Raw genomic sequence first — 18,750 nt, forward strand, 5'->3', positions numbered from 1 at the left:
AGATGCCAAGCTCACTCAGGTGGAAGACACCCCTGAGGGACAGACCCTTAGCTTTGCAGGACTCTACCCCAGCAGAACACCATGAAATCCTTCCCTGATCCCTGAGCTTCTTCCCAGCTCTCAATGACAGATGGGTTCTCTGGAGAGGCTCAGAGAGGAGCAGTCAGGGCTGGATGGAAACCTCCAGCATCCACTCCCTCTTTCTGCACCCACAGCGGGGAAGACTATTGGGGTGGGAGAACATCTCCATGGATCTGCTGGCACAGCTTGGCCAGTGTGGTCGGCCAGTGCTGTCCACAGAAGGGCCCCAGGCTTCATGGGCAGCTCAACAACTCTCAGTCATTGGCCCTGCTGGCCAACAGAGGAGACAGGTAGCACGGAAGGCCCACAGACAGGGCACTGCCTGCAGCTGCACCAGGCAAGGCTCTCGGCCAGCCTACTGATTCCAAAAGGCACCAGGGGGGCCAGGCCCTAACGCTGAGATTCCTGAGAGACTGTTCTCCCTAAGAGGGCCCAGTGTCTAACAGCACACCTCAGTCAGCAAGGTTGTGGCAGATTCTTTTTATTTATTTATTTTTTTTTTTGAGACGGAGTCTCGCTCTGTCACCCAGGCTGGAGTGCAGTGGCGCGATCTCAGCTCACTGCAACCTCCAGCTCCCAGGTTCAAGCAATTCTGCCTCAGCCTCCCGAGTAGCTAGGACTACATACGCGTGCCACCACATCCAGCTAATTTTTTGTATTTTTTAGTAGAGATGGGGTTTCACCATGTTAGCCAGGATGGTCTCGATTTCCTGACCTTGTGATCCAGGCTGTGCCAGATTCTCTACTCCTGTCTAGGGCTGCTCTCTCAAGCCTAAGCAAAAGCTCAACTTGGAATCTTTCTGCAGCCCAGAACCACACACATGTCCCAGCCACAGGGCTTGGTAGGGATGACAACATGGCTGTATGGTGGCTCACATGCCACCAGTCAGTTCTTCACCTGCCAATGCCAGGTGGGATGCTAGGAAGAGTGCCATCCAAGGCAAAGGTTCTTCTGGCCCCAGCCTACCCTGCCACTGTCCTGGAATGGGGCATGAGTCAAATGGAAGCCAGTCAGGATAGACAGATGCAGGATTCCTGTTGATCCACAATCCTCACAACTATCCTGTATTTCATTTGCTCAGGCAGTTACTATTTAGCTAGGACATTTCTCACTGGAATCTCATCAATGCAGAGCCCGTCTTCCCCCCGTCTCAAAAGGGGCTCTGCAGGGGTCAGAAGCACCAGCCAGGACAGCTGCCACTTCTGCTGCTGCCCTAGGCCCAGAAAGACTCCAAAAACCTCTGTTGAAAGTCAGGATCAGAAGCAGCACCTGTTCATCCAGCCACTCACACCAGCAGACACCTCTCCAAAACCCTTCCCGCCCTTACAAATAACAGAAAACAAAAGAAATCCAATTTAAATCACTGTCCCTTTGTTTTGCCTTCAGCTCCTAAACAGAGAGCAGAGGTCATGTTTGAGAGGAAAGTGGGGGAGAAGAGAACCAGCAAGCCAAATGCCTCCTGTTCAGACACACACACACCGTGGTCAGAGGCTATGCAACCAACAAGAAAAAAGTCAAAGTTCTCAGTGGGAGACCTGAGGGACGATGGCTATTCTCAGAAGCCTGGGCACCAAAGAACAATATTTTAGAATGAATATATTCATATATATATATTCATATATACACATTCATATATATATTCATATATATACATATATATTCATATATATATATTCATATATATTCATATATATACATATATTCATATATATACATATATTCATATATATTCATATATATATTCATATACATATTCATATATATTCATATACATATTCATACACATATTCATATACATATTCATATACGTATGCATACATGTATTCATATATGTATATGTATTCATATATATGTTCATATATATGTTCATATATATGTTCATATATATGTTCATATATATGTTCATATATATGTTCATATATATGTTCATATATATATTCATATATATGTTCATATATATATTCATATATATATATATATATATTTTTTTTTTCTGAGATGGAGTCTTGCTCTGTCGCCCAGGCTGGAGTGCAGTGGCACAATCTGGGCTCACTACAACCTCCACCTCCTGGGTTCAAGCGATTCTCGTGCTTCAGCCTCCTGAGTAGCTGGGATTCCAGGCGTGCACCACCATACCCGGCTTGTATTTTTGTATTTTTAGTAGAGATGAGGTTTCACCATGTTGGCCAGGCTGGTCTCGAACTCCTAACCTCAGGTGATCCACCTGCCTCAGCCTCCCAAAGTGCTGGGATTACAGGCATGAGCCACAGCACCCAGCTCTTTTTCTACATACATCTTTGAGACAGGGTCTTGCTCTGCTGCCCAGGTTGGAGTGCAGTGATGCAATCATAGCTTACCGCTACCTTGACTTCCTGGGCTCAAGCAATCCTCCTACCTCAGCCTCTCGAGTAGCTAGGACTACAGGTGCATGCCACCACGCCCAGCTAATTTTTCTGTTTTTTGTAGAGATGGGGTTTTGCCATGTTGCCCAGGCTGGTTTCAGACTCCTGGACTCAAGTGATCCACCTGCTTCAGCCTCCCAAAGTGCTGCAATTACAGGCATGAGCCACCATGTCTGGCATCTTTCTTAATTTTTGCTGAACAAACTGTAGAGTGGTGCCCAGTGAAGAAATCAAGCAATGAATAGGTCTAAACAAGATTCAATGAGTGAATCACACTTCTGCTTCCATGGCCCCAAATGTTCATAAGACTAGTGTAGGTGGCAAGTGGCTGCAGAACTTGGGGGACTGAGGGTTGTGAGTGAGAAAGCAAGAGAAATTAAAGGCACTGTTGCAGATGAAAACAACCACATTACAAAATTCTCAAAGGCTGGACAATGGGTTTCCTTTGTGTTAACAGCACATAACAGCAAGCCTGACCCATAGTAGGTAAGCACAGATACGGTGAACCGCGGATGTGAGAGGTACCACCTGCTTACACTTGGCAAGTGAACAGGGGAAGTTGAGGGCTTAAATCTGCATTCATCTGCCAGACAGCTCGGGTCCCCTAACAGAGCCACAGAGCAGCTGAGGAGCTGCCTCACTTCCCCAGGGAGGACTTCCTCCGTCCCTACTGCACAGGGCTTAAGAGCACAAGTGCTGGAGTCAGACAACTTGAACTTCAGTTCAAGTTCTGGAGGCACCACTTACTAGGGTGGCCTGGTGTTGTCACTGAACCCATTTCCTCACATGTAAAATGGAGAGACCAGTACCACCCGCGTCTCCAGGACTGCCAGGAAGATGACGCATGTGAGACTCTCAGCAAAGGGCCTGGCATGGGGAAGCATTCAGTACATGTTCTGCAGCAGGGGAGCCCCTGCGCCTTCAGTTCCCTGTGAAGGAGGCGGACTCCTCACTTCATCTTTCAGACAACATTCACACATTCCTCTTACCTCCAGTTTCCCGGGACTCCATTCTTCAGCACCTCTCATTTGGAGAGAATGCTGAAGAGGACATCTTTCCCCAGTTTCCTAGAAGATACTCAGTGTCCTGTCAACAACCCCAATCTTGTATCCTCTGGAGACTAGCTCCCAAAACCACAAAAATGGAGGGCAGAAACCATCACCATCCAATAAATCTGCATGGGGTGAAGGCCCCAACCATGCAAACCGTAACCTCTTAAAAAAAAAAAAAAAAAAAGCCCCATTAACACAAAGCATCTTGGTTTTTTTTTGGTAGAGATGAGGTTTCATCATGTTGCCCAGGCTGATCACAAACTCCTGCGCTCAAGAAATCCCCCCGCTTTGGCCTCCCAAAGTACTGAGATTACAGGCATGAGCCACCGCGCCCAGCCCACAAAGCATCTTAAAGCCCAAATACCCTTCCTTCCATCTCAAAGCCTCTTTCAGGAAAGGGAAGAAGCAGTTCAGTTATGGAGAGGGGGAGGGGACAGGAATAGAGCAGCTGACAAAGAAAGCAGAGTTCCTTTTAAAAACCAGGCTGCAAATACTTAGAGGTTTGGAAACTGGCGTCATTAATCACCATGCTGTCTGAGCAGCTCAGAGAGCAATCTGATGTCTAGGAGAGCAGCCAGGGTTAGGGAGGCCACCCACACCCTCCTCCACGCCTGGGATGCCTCTGACAGCCACCTGAAGGGGACATACATGGAGCTATGAATAGAAGGCAACAGGCTTGTAAACCAACTACTGTTAAGATCCCAAGTTAGTGTTTCCAGCAGGGCTCAAGTTACACACTTTCAGAGAGATGACAGTACAACGGAAGGATTTCAGCTATTCAATGATTCAGGATCATGGCACAAAGTGACAGCCTACCCTGAATCCGCCAACAGCCACAAACCGTCCCATGGGGGCAGTCCATTTTGGAAGGGCAGCAAAAGACACTGACTGGCCCGGACCATGTGGAATCTCTTACAAGACCCAGAGTCTGGGAAGGTTTAGCTGGAGAACTTAGCACCTGAAATAGAGAACGATTATATACACATACCTCATCTTCCCAACTCCATAGGTAAATTCCAAAGGAAAGACCAAATCAGACCATTTTTTGGATCAGTCATAGCATCAGGCAGGGGTAAGAGCAGTATGAATGGGTGAGTAGAAGAACAGCCAGCTACTGGGATTAACTCCCAGAACTGCAGTTGATTCTCAGGGGGTAGATTTCCCAGGTCCACCTCTACCTTTTCCAACTCCAGAGTCTTCAGTAACTATGACTAACCATCAAGAGAAGAAATAACTCAAGGCATCCACATCACTCTATGTCAACATACCTGAGAGAAAACATTTGCTAAAAAGGCAGTGGCCTTGGAGAGCCAGCTGAATCTACGACTCTGGCACGAAATACACAAAGTAAGCCTGTGGCAGGGCGCGGTGGCTCATGCCTGTAACCCCAGCACTTTGGAAGGCTGAGGCAAGTGGATCACTTGAGGTCAGGAGTTCAAAACCAGCCTGGCCAACATGGGGAAACCTCGTCTCTACTAAAAATACAAAAATTAGCCAGGCATGGTAGCGTGCACCTGTAATCCCAGCTACTCAGGAGGTTGAGGCACAAGAATTGCATGAATCTGGGAGGCAGAGGCTGCAGTGAGCCGAGATCCTGCGGCTGCACTCCAGCCTGGGGGACAGAGTGAGTCTGTCTCCAAAAATCCGGCAGTGCCAAAACGTAAAGAAGTAACCAAAAAACAAAAACAAAAATCCTCACAATGACTGGGCAGGTCAAAGGAGGCTAAAAGAGCAACCAATGGGCAAAGCTGAAACATTTTGGGCAATAAAACAAAGTAACATTGGATTATTTATTTATTTTTGAGACAAAGTCTCACTCTGTTGCCCAGGCTGGGGTGCAGTGGCAGGATCTCCGCTCACTGCAACCTCCACCTCCCTGCTTCAAACGATTCTCCTGCCTCAGCCACCAGAGTAGCTAGGATTACAAGCGTGCACCATCATACCCAGCTAATTTTTGTATTTTTAGTAGAGATAGGGTTTCACCATGTTGGCTAGGCTGGTCTCAAACTCTTGGCCTCAGGTGATCCGCCCATCTTGGCTTCTCCAAGTGCTGGGAATATAAACATGAGCCACTGTGCCCGGCCTTATCGCTGGATTATAAACCAAAGTGTAAAATAAATATCCTGGAGTCCATACTGATATAAATAATTGAACAAATAAACGGGGGAGAATAGGCCAGGCGCAGTGGCTCACGCCTGTAATCCCAGCACTTTGGTAGGCTGAGGCAGGTGGATCACCTGAGGCCTGGAGCTCGAGACCAAACTGGCCAACATGGTGAAACTCCGTTCCTACTAATAATACAAAAATTAGCCGGGCGTGGTGGCATGTGCCTGTAATCCTAGCTGCTGGGGAGGCTGAGGCAGGAGAATCACTTGAACCCGGGAGGCGGAGGTTGCAGCGAGCCAAGATCGCACCTTTGCACTCCAGCCTGAGCGACAAGAGCAAAACTCATCTCCAAAAAATAAATAAATAAATAAAAATAAATGAGGGAAAACAGACAAGTCTCTCGTATAGAAGAATTTAATAATTCAGCCGGGCGCAGTGGCTCACGCCTGGAACCCCAGCACTTTGGGAGGCCGAAACAGGTGGATCACGAGGTCAGGAACTTGAGACCATCCTGGCTAACACGGTGAAACCCCATCTCAGGGCGGGCGTGGTGGCTCATGCCTGAAATCCCAGCACTTTGGGAGGCTGAGGCGGGCGGATCACGAGGTCAGGAGATCGAGACCATCCTGTCTAACAAGGTGAAACCCCATCTCTACTAAAAATACAAAAATTAGCCAGGCATGGTGGCGGGCGCCTGTAGTCCCAGCTACGCAGGAGGCTGAGGCAGGAGAATGGCGTGAACCCGGGAGGCGGAGCTTGCAGTAAGCCAAGATCGTGCCACTGCACTTCAGCCTGGGCAACAGAGACAGACTCCATCTCAAAAAAAAAAAAAAAAAAAAAAGAAACCCCATCTCTACTAAAAAAATATACAAAAAAATTAGCCGAGTGTGGTGGTGCGCGCCTGTAGTCCCAGCTACTCGGGAGGCTGAGGCAGGAGAATGGCGTGAACCCGGGAGGCGGAGCTTGCAGTGAGCCGAGATTGCGCCACTGCACCCCAGCCTGGGCGACAGAGTGAGACTCCACCTCAAGAAAAAAAAGAAAAAATAATTTAGTAACTCATGTAGCTACTCCGCCCTCAACAAGGGGAACATGAACATAAGTCCCTGTTCCTTAAGTGTGGGCTACACATAGTGACTTTCTTCCAAAGGGTGCATGCAGCATGGAAAGGGGAAGGGGAGAACAACTTTACAGAGAAGCCTCACACACATCACCTCAGCCAAGTGATCATGGTTGACATCAGTCATGGAAAGGCTTGTGGACTGTATGTACCCTTGACATGATGTGATGAAAACAGCACTTTACCTCTCTGGTCCTCCTTCCCAAAACTTGGCACCGTCTAATTATGAAAAAAACACTGGACATAGCCAGGCGTGGTAGCTCACGCATGTAATCCCACCACTTTGGGAAGCCAAGGTGAGCAGATCACTTGAGCTCAGGAGTTTGAGACCAGCCTGGACATCATGGTGAAACCTTGTCTCTACAAAAATTAGCCAGGCGTGGTGGTGCATTTCTGTAGTCCCAGCTACTTGGGAGGCTGAGGAGAATGGCTTGAGCCGAGATTGCACCACTGCACTCCAGCCTGGGTGACAGAGCAAGACTCTGTCGAAAAGAGAAAAATACTGGACAAATCCCAGTTGAGAAGAGATTCTCTTTATTATTTTTTTTGAGATGGAGTCTCATTCTGTCTCCAGCCCAGGCTGGAGCACAGTGACACGATGTTGGCTCACCGCAACCTCCGCCTCCTGGTTCAAGCAATTCTTGTGCCTCAGCCTCCTGAGTAGCTGAGATTACAGGTGGGTACCACCATGCCTGGCTAATTTTTGTATTTTTAATAGAGATAAGGCTTCACCATGTTGGCCAGGCTGGTCTCGAACTCCTGACTTCAAGTGATCCACCCACCTCGGCCTCCCAAATTGCTGGGATTACAGGCGTGAGTCACCACGCCTGGCCGAGATCCTCTTTAGATGCTTGCCCAGCACTCCTCAAAACTGTCAAGGTCATCAGAAACAAGAAAAGTCTGAGAAACTGGCACAGCCAAGAGGAGCCTAAGGAGACCATGAATATAGTAACATGGGATCCTGGAGCAGCAAAAGGACATCAGGTAAAAATCTAAGGAAATCTGAATAAAGGATGGACTTTAATGTAAAATACATACTAACATAAGATGTTAATAACAGGGAAAACTATGTGTGGGGGATTGTGAGAAAACTCTGTACTATCTTCATAACTTTTCTAAAAGTATTCTGAAAGAATAAGTTTATTAAGCCTCGGCAACACAGGGAGACCCCGTCTCTACAAAAAAATCAAAAATTGGCCAGGCACAGTGGCTCACACCTGTAATCCCAGCACTTTGAGAGGCCAAGGCAGGAAGACCACAAGGTCAAGAGATCAAGACCATCCTGGCCAACATGGTGAAACCCCGTCTCTACTGAAAATATAAAAATTAACTGGGCATGATGGCGTGCACCTGTAGTCCCAGCTACTCGGGAGGCTGAGGCAGGAGAATCACTTGAACCCAGGAGACAGAGGTTGCAGTGAGCCAAGATGGTGTCACTGCACTCCAGCCTGGGCAACAAAGCAAGACTCTGTCTCAAAAGCAAAAAAAAAAAGGGAGGCTGAGGCGGGCGGACCACAAGGTCAGGAGATCGAGACCATCCTGGTTAACATGGTGAAACTCTGCCTCTACTAAAAGTACAAAAAATTAGCCGGGCGTGGTGGCGGGAGCCTGTAGTCCCAGCTACTCGAGAGGCTGAGGCAGGAGAATAGCGTGAACCCGGGAGCTTGCAGTGAGCCGAGATTGCGCCACTGCACTCCAGCCTGGGCGACAAGGCAAGACTCCGTCTCAAAAAAAACAAAAAAAGAAAGAAAGAAAGAAAAAAAAGACCAGCCTCAAGGTGAGCAGAGATATATATCCAAGTACTGCAGGCACAGGACCAGGGAATGTTAAAGATCCCATCTGTGGAATACACATGTGAGGGCTGCTCATACCACTGGTCTAAACAGCTGCTGCCACCACTTTCTTAAGCCATCTTCACTCAGGAACGAGCCTTGTGCAGACATGCAGAACAGCATCCACAGGCAGAGCGAAATTTGCTTCCACTGATCCTTGCTAAGTACTGGTCTGGGGTCAGTGCTGCCTCACCACACACAACTGCAGAAGCACGGTCGTTCTGTCCTGCCATCAGATACACACACGGCAGAAGCCAGTCAGCTGGACTGTGGCCAGTCAGGGCCACGCCCTCATTGTCCCATTAAACCCTTCACCAGAAATGGAGATTTGGAGAGTCTTAACTTCTGGAAACTGAGTTTGTGACCTGCTTCCCATCATCCGTACTGTAACATTGATTCTATTGACCTGTTTGCTCTCCCATTTGTCTGTGAGCAACTTTCTGGGGGAAAGACCAAAGATATGGCTCAACCTGTGGGATCAGATGGATTTAAGTTTGAATCATAGGTTCATGACATCCGAAGTGTGTGAAGAAAGGAAGGGAAGTGTGTGTTAAAAGAAGTGGGCGACGGCCAGGCATGGTGGCTCACACCTGTAATCCCAGCACTTTGGGAGGCTGAGGCGGGTGGATCACCTGAGTTCGGGAGTTTGAGACCAGCCTGACCAACATGGAGAAACCCCATCTCTACTAAAAATACAAAAAATTAGCCGGCCGTGGTGGCACATGATGCCTGTAATCCCAGCTACTCGGGAGGCTGAGGCAGGAGAATCTCTTTAACTCAGGAGGTGGAGGTTGTGGTGAGCTGAGATTGCGCCATTGCACTCTAGCCTGGGCAACAAGAGCAAAACTCTGTCTCAAAAAAAAAAAAAAAGAAGTGGGCGAGGCTGGGCACAGTGGCTCATGCCTGTAATCCCAGCACTGGGAGGCTGAGGCAGGCAGATCATGAGGTCAGGAGTTTGAGATCAGCCTGGTCAACATGGTGAAACCCGTCTCTACTAAAAGTGCAAAACTAGACGGGCGTGGTGGTGCACACCTGTAATCCCAGCTACTAGGGAGGCTGAAGCAGGAGAATCACTTGAACCCAGGACACGGAGGTTACAGTGAGCAAGATCATACTATTGGACTCCAGCCTGGGTGAGAGGGCAAGACTCCATCTCAAAAAAAAAAAAAAAAAAAAGAAGTGGGCAGGGCAGGTGTTTGGTGTTTGCTCTAAGGGCAGGTTTGAATGTCTGCCCGCTCCTTTAACAACTTCAGTAGGGGGCCTACTATGCTGAGTGCCATGCCAGGTCCTAAACACACAAAGATCAAACAGGACCCGACCTGTGCCCCTAAAGGGCTCACCCACCAGAGAATGAGGCAAATAAGGAACAATGAGATAGAAGCTGAGAGGAGAGCCCATGTAGGAGACAAGCCCTCAGGCCATTTGGGGCAAGGGAAGGCTTCACAGAGGAAGTGGCATTCAAACTGAGCTTTCAGAGAAAAGTAGGGAGATGCAGTTTCCAGGCACGTGAGGTGGAGAAGAGCCTTCTAGGCAAAGTGAACAGTAGGCATTTAGCCCAGAGATGGGTCAAGGAGAGGCTGTATTGAATAGCGATAAGAGCACACCCCTTCTCTGCCATTACTACATAGCCCCCCACTCTAACATGGGGATTAAACACAGAAACTACCTCCTGGGGTTGTTGGAGGATTAAAGGAGTCAACACATAGGGCTCACAAGAGTGCCTGGCACATGGCAAAAATAAAAGTTTAGCTTTTATTTGTATTACTGTTCTTATACATAGAGGATGTGGCTATTTATTTGGAAAAGTAATCTCTTACGATACCAAGCTATTAATGCAGAGGACGCCAAAAATATTCCAATTCTCCTCTGCCAAGGTTGTTGAAAGCATGATTACCTGGATTTTGGCACGTCCTAGTTTATAAATTCTACCTGAAGCAGTGCTTCTCAAACAGTCCGAACATATGTACCCTTCACTCAAGTCAGGGGAGAGGAAACTCCCAGAAATCTGGGAGTTGAACCCAAAGCAGCTGGCTACAACCAAAATACTGTCTTTGGCCAGGTGCAGTGGCTCAAGCCTATAATCCCAGCACTTTGGGAGGCCGAAGTAGGAGGATCACTTGAGCCCAGGAGTTCTGAGACCAGCCTGGGCAACATGGCAAAACCCTGTCTCTCCTAAAAATACAAAAACTAGCCGGGCATGGTGGCACATGCCTATAGTCCCAGCTACTCAGGAGGCTGAGGTGGGAGGATCACTTGGGTCCAGGAGGTCAAGGCCAAAGTAAGCTGTGATCGTACCACTGCACTCCAGCCTGGGTGAGAGAGGCCCTGTCTCAAAAATAATTTTTTTAAAGTTTCCTGTGATAGCTTCAATTCATGCAAACTTCCCATTCTAATCTATAATAGTTACAGGACTGTTTTAATATTAAAACGCTTACAACTGAGAAAAACTGAAGTGGCACAGCGTTCTCTTCCATAAAATGTGAATACAACCCACATCAATTCTGTTCAATGTCTACGAAATGAGACAATTTGTGAAACCATCAAGCAATGTACAAGGCATCCCAGCAGACATTTTGTTTTTGTTTTAGACATGGGGTCTCATTATGTTGCCCAGGCTGGGTTTTTTGTTTTTTTTTTTTTGAGATAGAGTCTTGGTTTGTTGCCCAGGCTGGAGTGCAGTGGTGCAATCTCGGCTCACTGCAACGTCCACCTCCCAGGTTGAAGTGCCTCCCAGGTTCCTGCCGCAGCCTCCCGAGTAGCTGGGATTACAGGCATGTGCCACCACTCCTGACTAATTTTGGTATTTTTAGTAGAGATGGGGTTTCACCATGTTGGCCAGGCTGGTCTCGAACTCCTGACTTCAGGTGATCTGCCAGCCTCAGCCTTCCAAAGTGCTAGGATTACAGGCGTGATCCACCACACCTGGCCCCCAAGCTGGTCTTGAACTCCTGGGATCAAGCGATCCTCCTGAAGTGCTGGGATTATAGGCATGAGCCGCTGTGCCCAGCCCCAGCATACATTTGGTACACATGTTGAATCAGAATCAGTGTTGAGGCCAGGCACAATTACCTGAGGTCAGGAGATCGAGACCAGCCTGGCCAACATGGAGAAACCCCGTCTCTACTAAAAATACAAAAATTAGCTGGGCATGGTGGCATACGCCTGTAATCCCAGCTACTCAGGAGGCTGAGGCAGGAGAATCGCTTGAGCCCAGGAGACAGAGGTTGCAGTGAGCCAAGATCACGCCATTGCACTCCAGCCTGGGAGACAAGAGTGAAACTCCATCTCAAAAAAAAAAAAAAAAAAAAAAAATCAGCCGGACACGGTGGCTCATGCTTGTAATCCTAGCACTGTGGGAGGCCGATGAGGCAGGCAGATCACCTCACCTGAGGTCAGGAGTTTGAGACCAGCCTGGCCAACATGGTCAAACCCCGTCTCTACAAAAATACAAAAAAAAAATTAGCCAGGCATGATGGCGGGTGCCTGTAATCCCAGCTACTCAGGAGGCTGAGGCAGGAGAATCACTTGAACCCGGGAGGCAGAGGTTGCACTGAACCTGGGCAACAGAATGAGAATGAGACTGTCTCAAAAAAAAAAAACAAAAAACCTTCAAACCCCTACCCCTACCTACCCATCAGAGGTAACTGCTATTTTGTGGACATCCAGTCTGCCAGCACTGAACTAGCTCCTTTCTTTGTTTCTAATTCTGCAAGGTATTTAGCATCCCCATTTTACCAGAAGAAACACAGGCTCAGTGAGGTCAAGTAACAAGCCCAGGGTCACACAACTGGTAAGTGGGGGAATCAGGATGAGAACTCAGGTCCAACTGCCTCCGAAGTTATAGTGCCTTCCACCCAACCACACTGCCTATTTACTGGGCAAGGGTTAGAAGTAGAAGGTCTGGCCAGGCGCAGTGGCTCACGCCTGTAATCCCAGCACTTTGGGAGGCCAAGGAGGGTGGATCACAAAGTCAGGAGATCGAGACCATCCTGGCTAACACGGCAGAACCCCATCTCTACTAAAAACACAAAAAAATTAGCCAGACATGGTGGCGGGCACCTGTAGTCCCAACTACTCTGGAGGCTGAGGTAGGAAATGGCATGAACCCGCGGGGCGGAGCTTGCAGTGAGCCAAGATCGCACCACTGCACTCCAGCCTGGGCGACAGAGCGAGACTCCGACTCAAAAAAAAAAAAAAAAAAAAAAAGTAGAAGGTCTAAGTACTTGCTCGGTGGGGCTGAATTTAAATGTATGATCTTGCTCTGTTTCCATGTAAATTCTAGTGACAGGAGCTCCTGGTGGCAAGCCACATTCTTCCCACTTGCAAGCAGCAGGCAGCACCACAGGGGAAACAGAGGACTAACCAGAGGCCCGCTCTGCTGCTTCCCCCTTAACCCTGCCCAGTGGGACCCCTGAGTTCACTCACTTTCACTTTCATTTTCTAGCCATTAGGACTTTCAGGTTCCCAAAAAAATTAATGACACGTAGATGTCAGCAAACTCTCAGGCCCTGAAGAGTACTGACTTGGGACTCCTAACTGTTTTGGCCCTCAGAGGCAGAGGTGAAAGGGGTCAAGAGAGAAGACAGGAGGTCGGGTAGATGCTGGGGAAGAAAACAAAAACAGAGGAGCGCTAGTGATGAGGAGGGCTAAAGAGTTAAGAGTCTGCCCTCGTGCAGCGGCGTGCTCACTCTGCATGTTCATTCATTTAACGAACAAACCAGGCCGAAGAAGGGCCCACTGTTAGAAGATCAGGTCACATCTGACCCCAAATCCAAGCCCCAGCTCTACCACTTTCTAAATGTATGATCTTAGGCAAACTACTTAAGTTCCTTCTGCATCCCTTCTAAAGCAGGGACACATACTTGCCTTATCTTACTCAAAAAAAAAAAAAAAAAAAGTAATAATAAAAATTAAAAACAAAGTGGGGAAACAAGCCCCACTATTTCCCAGGGCACCTATGAGGAATATGTATGAAAATAATTTTGCAATCTTAAAATGATTTTTAAAAATTAGTGTTACTGCCCCTCTACAGTTTAACAGCCCTCTAATTGTGAGAGGCAAGAGGGCAGGAGAGGAACAGCATCAGAAAGGAGGGGTTCTGTCGCACACGGAGCCATCGCTCTTTCTGCCAGGCAGAGTCAGACCTCTGCTTGGACTCTATAATTTCTGGGTGCCAGAAGTGGCTGCATAACGACCCAAAGCACTGGGGCCTTCCTCGTCTCTCTAAATGGCAGAGCTTCCCCTTCAAAGTCGTTTCAGGTTGGGTGCAGTGGCTCATGCCTGTAATCCTAGCACTTTGGGAGGCTGAGGTGGGTGGATCACCTGAGGTCAGGAGTTCAAGACCAGCCTGGCCAACATGGTGAAACCCCATCTCTACTAAAAATACAAAAATTAGCTGGGCGTGGTGGCACATGGCTGTAATCTCAGCTACTCAGGAGGCTGAGGCAAGAGAATCCCTTGATCTCGGGAGGCGGAGGCTGCAGTGAGCCAAGATTGCGCCACTGCACTCCAGCCTGGGTGACAAAACAAGGCTCCGTCTCAAAAAAAAAAAAAAAAAGTCATTTCAGAGTCAGAGCTGGGAGAGCATGTCCAGACAAAGAAAAGAAGGTCTCCTCAGAAGGCTGGTCGGCCTCATCCCAGCACTCCTGAAGAGTGACAAACTGCGGTCTACTAAAGATGTTAAGTCTGGTCAGAGACCAACGGCCAGTGAGCAGTCAGGCCTCTCTGGCCCTGCCCCTCAGATGCCCAGGCTGACCAGATCAGAGAAACTAGGTTGGTTGAAGAAGTCTCCAATGAGCCCCAAAGGAGCCCACACAGATACAGAGCCTGTGATCCAGCTGTTGACCCTAATAAGGAAGGCTTCTTCTGTTGTCCGATAAAAAGTGAAATAAGTAGGCTGGGCATGGTGGCTCACGCCTGTAATCTCAGCACTTTGGGAGGCTGAGGCGGGTGGATCACCTGAAGTCAGGAGTTCGAGACCAGCCCAGCCAACATGGTGAAACCCTGTCTCTACTAAAAATACAAAAATTAGCCGGGTGTGGTGGCAGGTGCCTGTTAATCCCAGCTACTCGGGAGGCTGAGGCAGGAGAACTGCTTGAACCCAGGAGGCAGAGGTTGCAGTGAGCCAAGATCACGCCACTGCATTCCAGCCTGGGCGACAGAGCAAGACTCCATCTCAAAAACAAACAAAAAAGTGAACTAAGTACATCCTAGCTCTACTCAAAAGACTGTAGGAATCAGATACTAGCCACTGTCCAGAAGCACTCAAACACACTTCAAGGCCAAAAAACATAGCACTTTTAAGTGGCAAGCGAGGGTGATAAAGGTAGCCCAGAACACTGAAGAGCTACAGAAGCTCCCACAAACTGCACGGCTTTCCGTCCCTTCCTCCACTGTAGATAGCAAGGGTCAGTCATGGCCTCAGAGCCAGGCTACTCCTCGTTAAGGTACAGTCTCCGGCCTGTACTTTGGCCACATAACAGAGCTTGGTCTGAGACAGCAACTATTTCACACACCTAAGCCCCAACCAACAGACAAGGATCAGTCAATATGGTTGAGGGAACTTGCGCTTTCTGGCATGTATGGGAATTCCTTGGGCTACAATTAAAAATCCAGAACTGCCATTGTGATCTTGACTTAGTCCTCAGTAATAAGTCCAAGCCCAGAAGGGGTTGCAGACAGACCCTGGCGTGATGTGGACCTGTTGCTCAGGGAGGTGTATGTGTGTGTGTTTGGGAGTGGGAAAGAGATGGCCCTTCAATTCCAGACTCCTCATTTTGGGTCTTATTCTCCTCCCTATAGACACACGGACAGCAGTCCCAAGAAAAGCAGTCCCTTTGAGGCGGCTGGGAAACCACTCACGTGCTCTGGGAGGACAGAACTGAGCCTGGAGCAAGGGGGGAGGGGAAAGAAGATAATGAATGGGCACATCCACCCTGATCTGTGATCTGTAGCTAGGATTGAGCAAACCTCAGCTAAATTCTTCAGAGGCAGGAAGAGAGAGACACTCAGAGAACAACATAACTAGAGGACAGGGCTGGGAGACAGAAGGGGCAAAGCAAGAAAACAGCTCATTTCTAGTAAGTGACCCAGACTTTAAACTCTGCTGAGGTCCTGGTTGGTTCTCTGGCTTGAGGAAAGAGAGGAAGTAAGGAGTTGCGGGAGCGCAAACACACTTCTGTGCGTGTGGAACGGTCTCACCCAGACGACCCCCCTCCCCCAAAGGAAATCGAGATATTCCTCTAGGGCTAGAGGGGACAACTGGTTTTGTGGGACAGGAGGAAGGAAAACGGCGACAGACAACACTCCCTGTCACTTCTAAAAGAGAAGAGGGACAGGTTCCTTCACACCTAGCAAAGATCCTCCGATTCTGGAAGCAGGGGGAGCGGAACTTAGGGTACCTCTCTCCCACAACCAGAATGGACAGGCCAGAGGACAGTCATAGCGGTTTCCTTAAGGCTCACGAAAGGCAGGTAAGCTAAGGAAAGAAGCTCCCCACCTCCTATGGCCCGACGCCTGGGGAACCCCTCAAGGGGGGCTACGGGTCGGGGGAGGGGTCAGTATCCCCCTAAACTGGGGCTGGGCGGGAGGAAGGGCTGCCCTGGAGATGCTTCAACGCAGGCGAGACACCAGGTCCTGGGACAAGCGTACTCACGGCGGCTCCGGGGCGGCGGCGTTACTTGGGGCCGGGGCTCGGACGGGATCCGCTTCTCTCCCCCCCGGCGGTGTCCCAGGCTCCGGCCTCCACTTCCGCCTTTCAGCCGCTCCGGATCCGGATCTCCACCTCCGCCCCGCCCCTCAATACTCCCAGGTGATTGACAGGGCGAAGAGACCAATGGGAGGCACTCTTGGCCGACTTACCCAGCGGCGCCTGTAGGAACGCGGGAGCGGCCGTAGGGAGCGCGCGAGGGATGGCGGGACTTGTAGTTCGCAGCGCTGGGAGGAGTCAGTGGCTGCTTGGGACTTGGGCTTAGGATGCAGCCGGCTGACTGCGAGGCGGAGCCCGGCCGGAACTTTTTTTTTGTTTTGAGACGGAGTCTCACTCTGTAACCCAGGTTAGAGTGCAGTGGTGCGATCTTGGCTCACTGCAACCTCCGCCTCCCGGGTTCAAGCGATTCTCCTGCCTCAGCCTCCCGAGGAGCTGGGATTATAGGCACGCACCACCATGCCCGACTAATTTTTGTATTTTTTAGTAGAGACGGGGTTTCGCCATGTTGGCCAGGCTGGTCTCGAACTCCTGACCTCAGGTGATCCGCTCTCTTCGGCCTCTCAAAGTGCTGAGATTACAGGCCTGAGCCACCGCGCCCAGCCTACGGCCGGGAACTTTTTAAGGCTAAGCCTTTCAGCCGCGTCACCGCCGGTTCCGGACGCCCCGAGGGAAGGCGGGTGGTGGAGCGTTGGAAGAAGGCAGAGGATTGTGTGTGCAGAATTGGGAAAGAAAAAACGTGGTGCGAATGAATATGCACGCGAGGCCTCAGTCCTGTGAACTCGCTGATCTGGAGAAGCCCCTGTCTGCACTTTCCGCCCAATTGCTCGGGGCGTGTGTGATGGGGAAGGTGAGGAAAGCGCTGCAGGAAGGGTTCTCTGCAGGATGCTGGGTGAGATCAAAGGTAGAGCTTCTGCCAGCACCTCCTACTTGCTGTGTGCGGGGGCCGGCACAAAGACCATCTCTGCCTCTGCCTTCCCCTGCTCCTAGCCAGGGTCAGCTCTTCTCTCTGACGCGGAATACAGAGCTGGACAACCTCTGCCTCGGCCCTCTCCATCCGTAAATAAAGACTAGAACCACCCCCACTCTGCACTCTCCCCCGCTATGGATCAGGAATATTTGTTTCTTCTGCTCCTCTCAATATGGATTGGGCCCGCTCCTGATTCCTCCCACCCTTACCTCTCAACACAAACCAGTACCTCCTCTTCTTTTGCATCTCACCCTCCAGGGACACTACTGAAAACCTGTGTGGAATCAAAGCTCACCAGAGACAGCTGTGGCCATTGTGCCTATAACGCCAACACCAGGCATATCCTGGAGCCTCAGCTGGAGAATTTACCTGTCTTGGACAACCTGCCACAAAACTGTGCCCACATCTGGTTCCATCTGGTCACCAGGGCATCTCTCTTTCTTACACCCATAACGCACAATCCCCACTTCCGCGCCAGTGATCATGAGAAGTGAAAAGGAAGACGGAAGAGAGGGCTTGTTGGGAGGACAGAGGGGATGGGGCAGAGTGGGATTCCTAGCAGGTTCTGGCTGGTGACAAGCTCTTCCCCCAGCCCCCTTGCCATACCCAGCTCTGGAACAGTTCCTTATACAGGAGGGATGGGTAGTCCCCTAGGCCCACCTTTCCAAGGCTGGAGGTGGGCCAAAGCCAGGACTCTGTCCTTCCCACATACTGTGTGTGTATATGGCTGTGACTGGGGTGCAGGGGAGAGAAGGGCGTATAATAGGCCCATAGTGACTAATTAAGTTTCTTCCTCATCCCTGGGGCCCCTGGTGGTGTGAATGTGGTGCCAAGTAGATTGGCTGGTGCCTCTGCCCTTCCTAGAGATAGCAACTGGGCCCTGGGGTACAGCGAAGGTGAGGGTGGGGAGTGATTGCTGTGTTGGCTCCTCCAAAGCCCTGGGGCTCTCAGAGTAACCCCCAGAAACACCCAGAGCCAATAACTACAAAAATAAAGAGTTTATTTCCTATCCAAAAGTGAGCCCAGGGTGTTGGGTGGTAGAGGAGAGCTGGAGACCTGGGCGAGTTTTGGAGCAGATCAGGCCCTGAGTGAGACTATGTTGTAATGGGGGAGAACAGGCTTGGCAGCGGTCTGGGGTCAGGGAAAGGATAGGGAGTGCTGTTGGGATTTTTGAGTTGCTAGCAGCAGAAGAGACCACCTTGAGAGACAGCCTGCAGAGAGACAGAAACAGAGATGTTGACAGACCCACGCCTAGGAGTAGAAGCAGATATTACTGGGCCCAAAAAGCACCTGTTGGGCACGGGGACCTGGGAACACACTGTTAGGTAAGGCAGGGGTTGCAAACTCAACCCCTGAGCTCCACCCCGGACATTCCAAATTGGATGAGGCCCAGGAATCTGCTTTTTATTTTTTTTATTTTTTTGAGCCTCCGCACCTGGCAGAATCTGCATTTTAATAGGAGCTCAGGTAGTTCTGATGGACAC

At 49.7% G+C, this 18,750-nt stretch overlaps 1 protein-coding gene across 4 annotated transcripts in view; it reads right to left on the minus strand.

Annotated features, from left to right (window-relative positions):
- The window catches only part of RAB5C (RAB5C, member RAS oncogene family), a 30,237-nt gene extending 13,852 nt beyond the window's left edge, over positions 1-16,385 (minus strand). Inside the window, exons 1-2 of one of the 4 annotated variants that reach the window (XM_063656035.1) lie at positions 16,246-16,329; positions 8,631-8,817 (exon numbers count right to left, since the gene is read on the minus strand). Coding sequence is in view for 1 of the 4 variants with exons in the window: in XM_063656034.1 (XP_063512104.1) it covers positions 4,353-4,438 (86 nt within the window). In the remaining 3 variants the exon portion in view is untranslated. Of the gene's footprint in view, positions 1-4,352; positions 4,490-8,630; positions 8,818-16,245 lie in introns of those variants that run through there. The other 3 variants (XM_054457577.2, XM_054457578.2, XM_063656034.1) reach the window with 3 other exon arrangements.
- Positions 16,386-18,750: the final 2,365 nt, after the last annotated feature.

The sequence above is a fragment of the Pongo pygmaeus genome, chromosome 19, assembly GCF_028885625.2.
Source record: "Pongo pygmaeus isolate AG05252 chromosome 19, NHGRI_mPonPyg2-v2.0_pri, whole genome shotgun sequence".
Classification (NCBI taxonomy): Eukaryota; Metazoa; Chordata; class Mammalia; order Primates; family Hominidae; genus Pongo; species Pongo pygmaeus.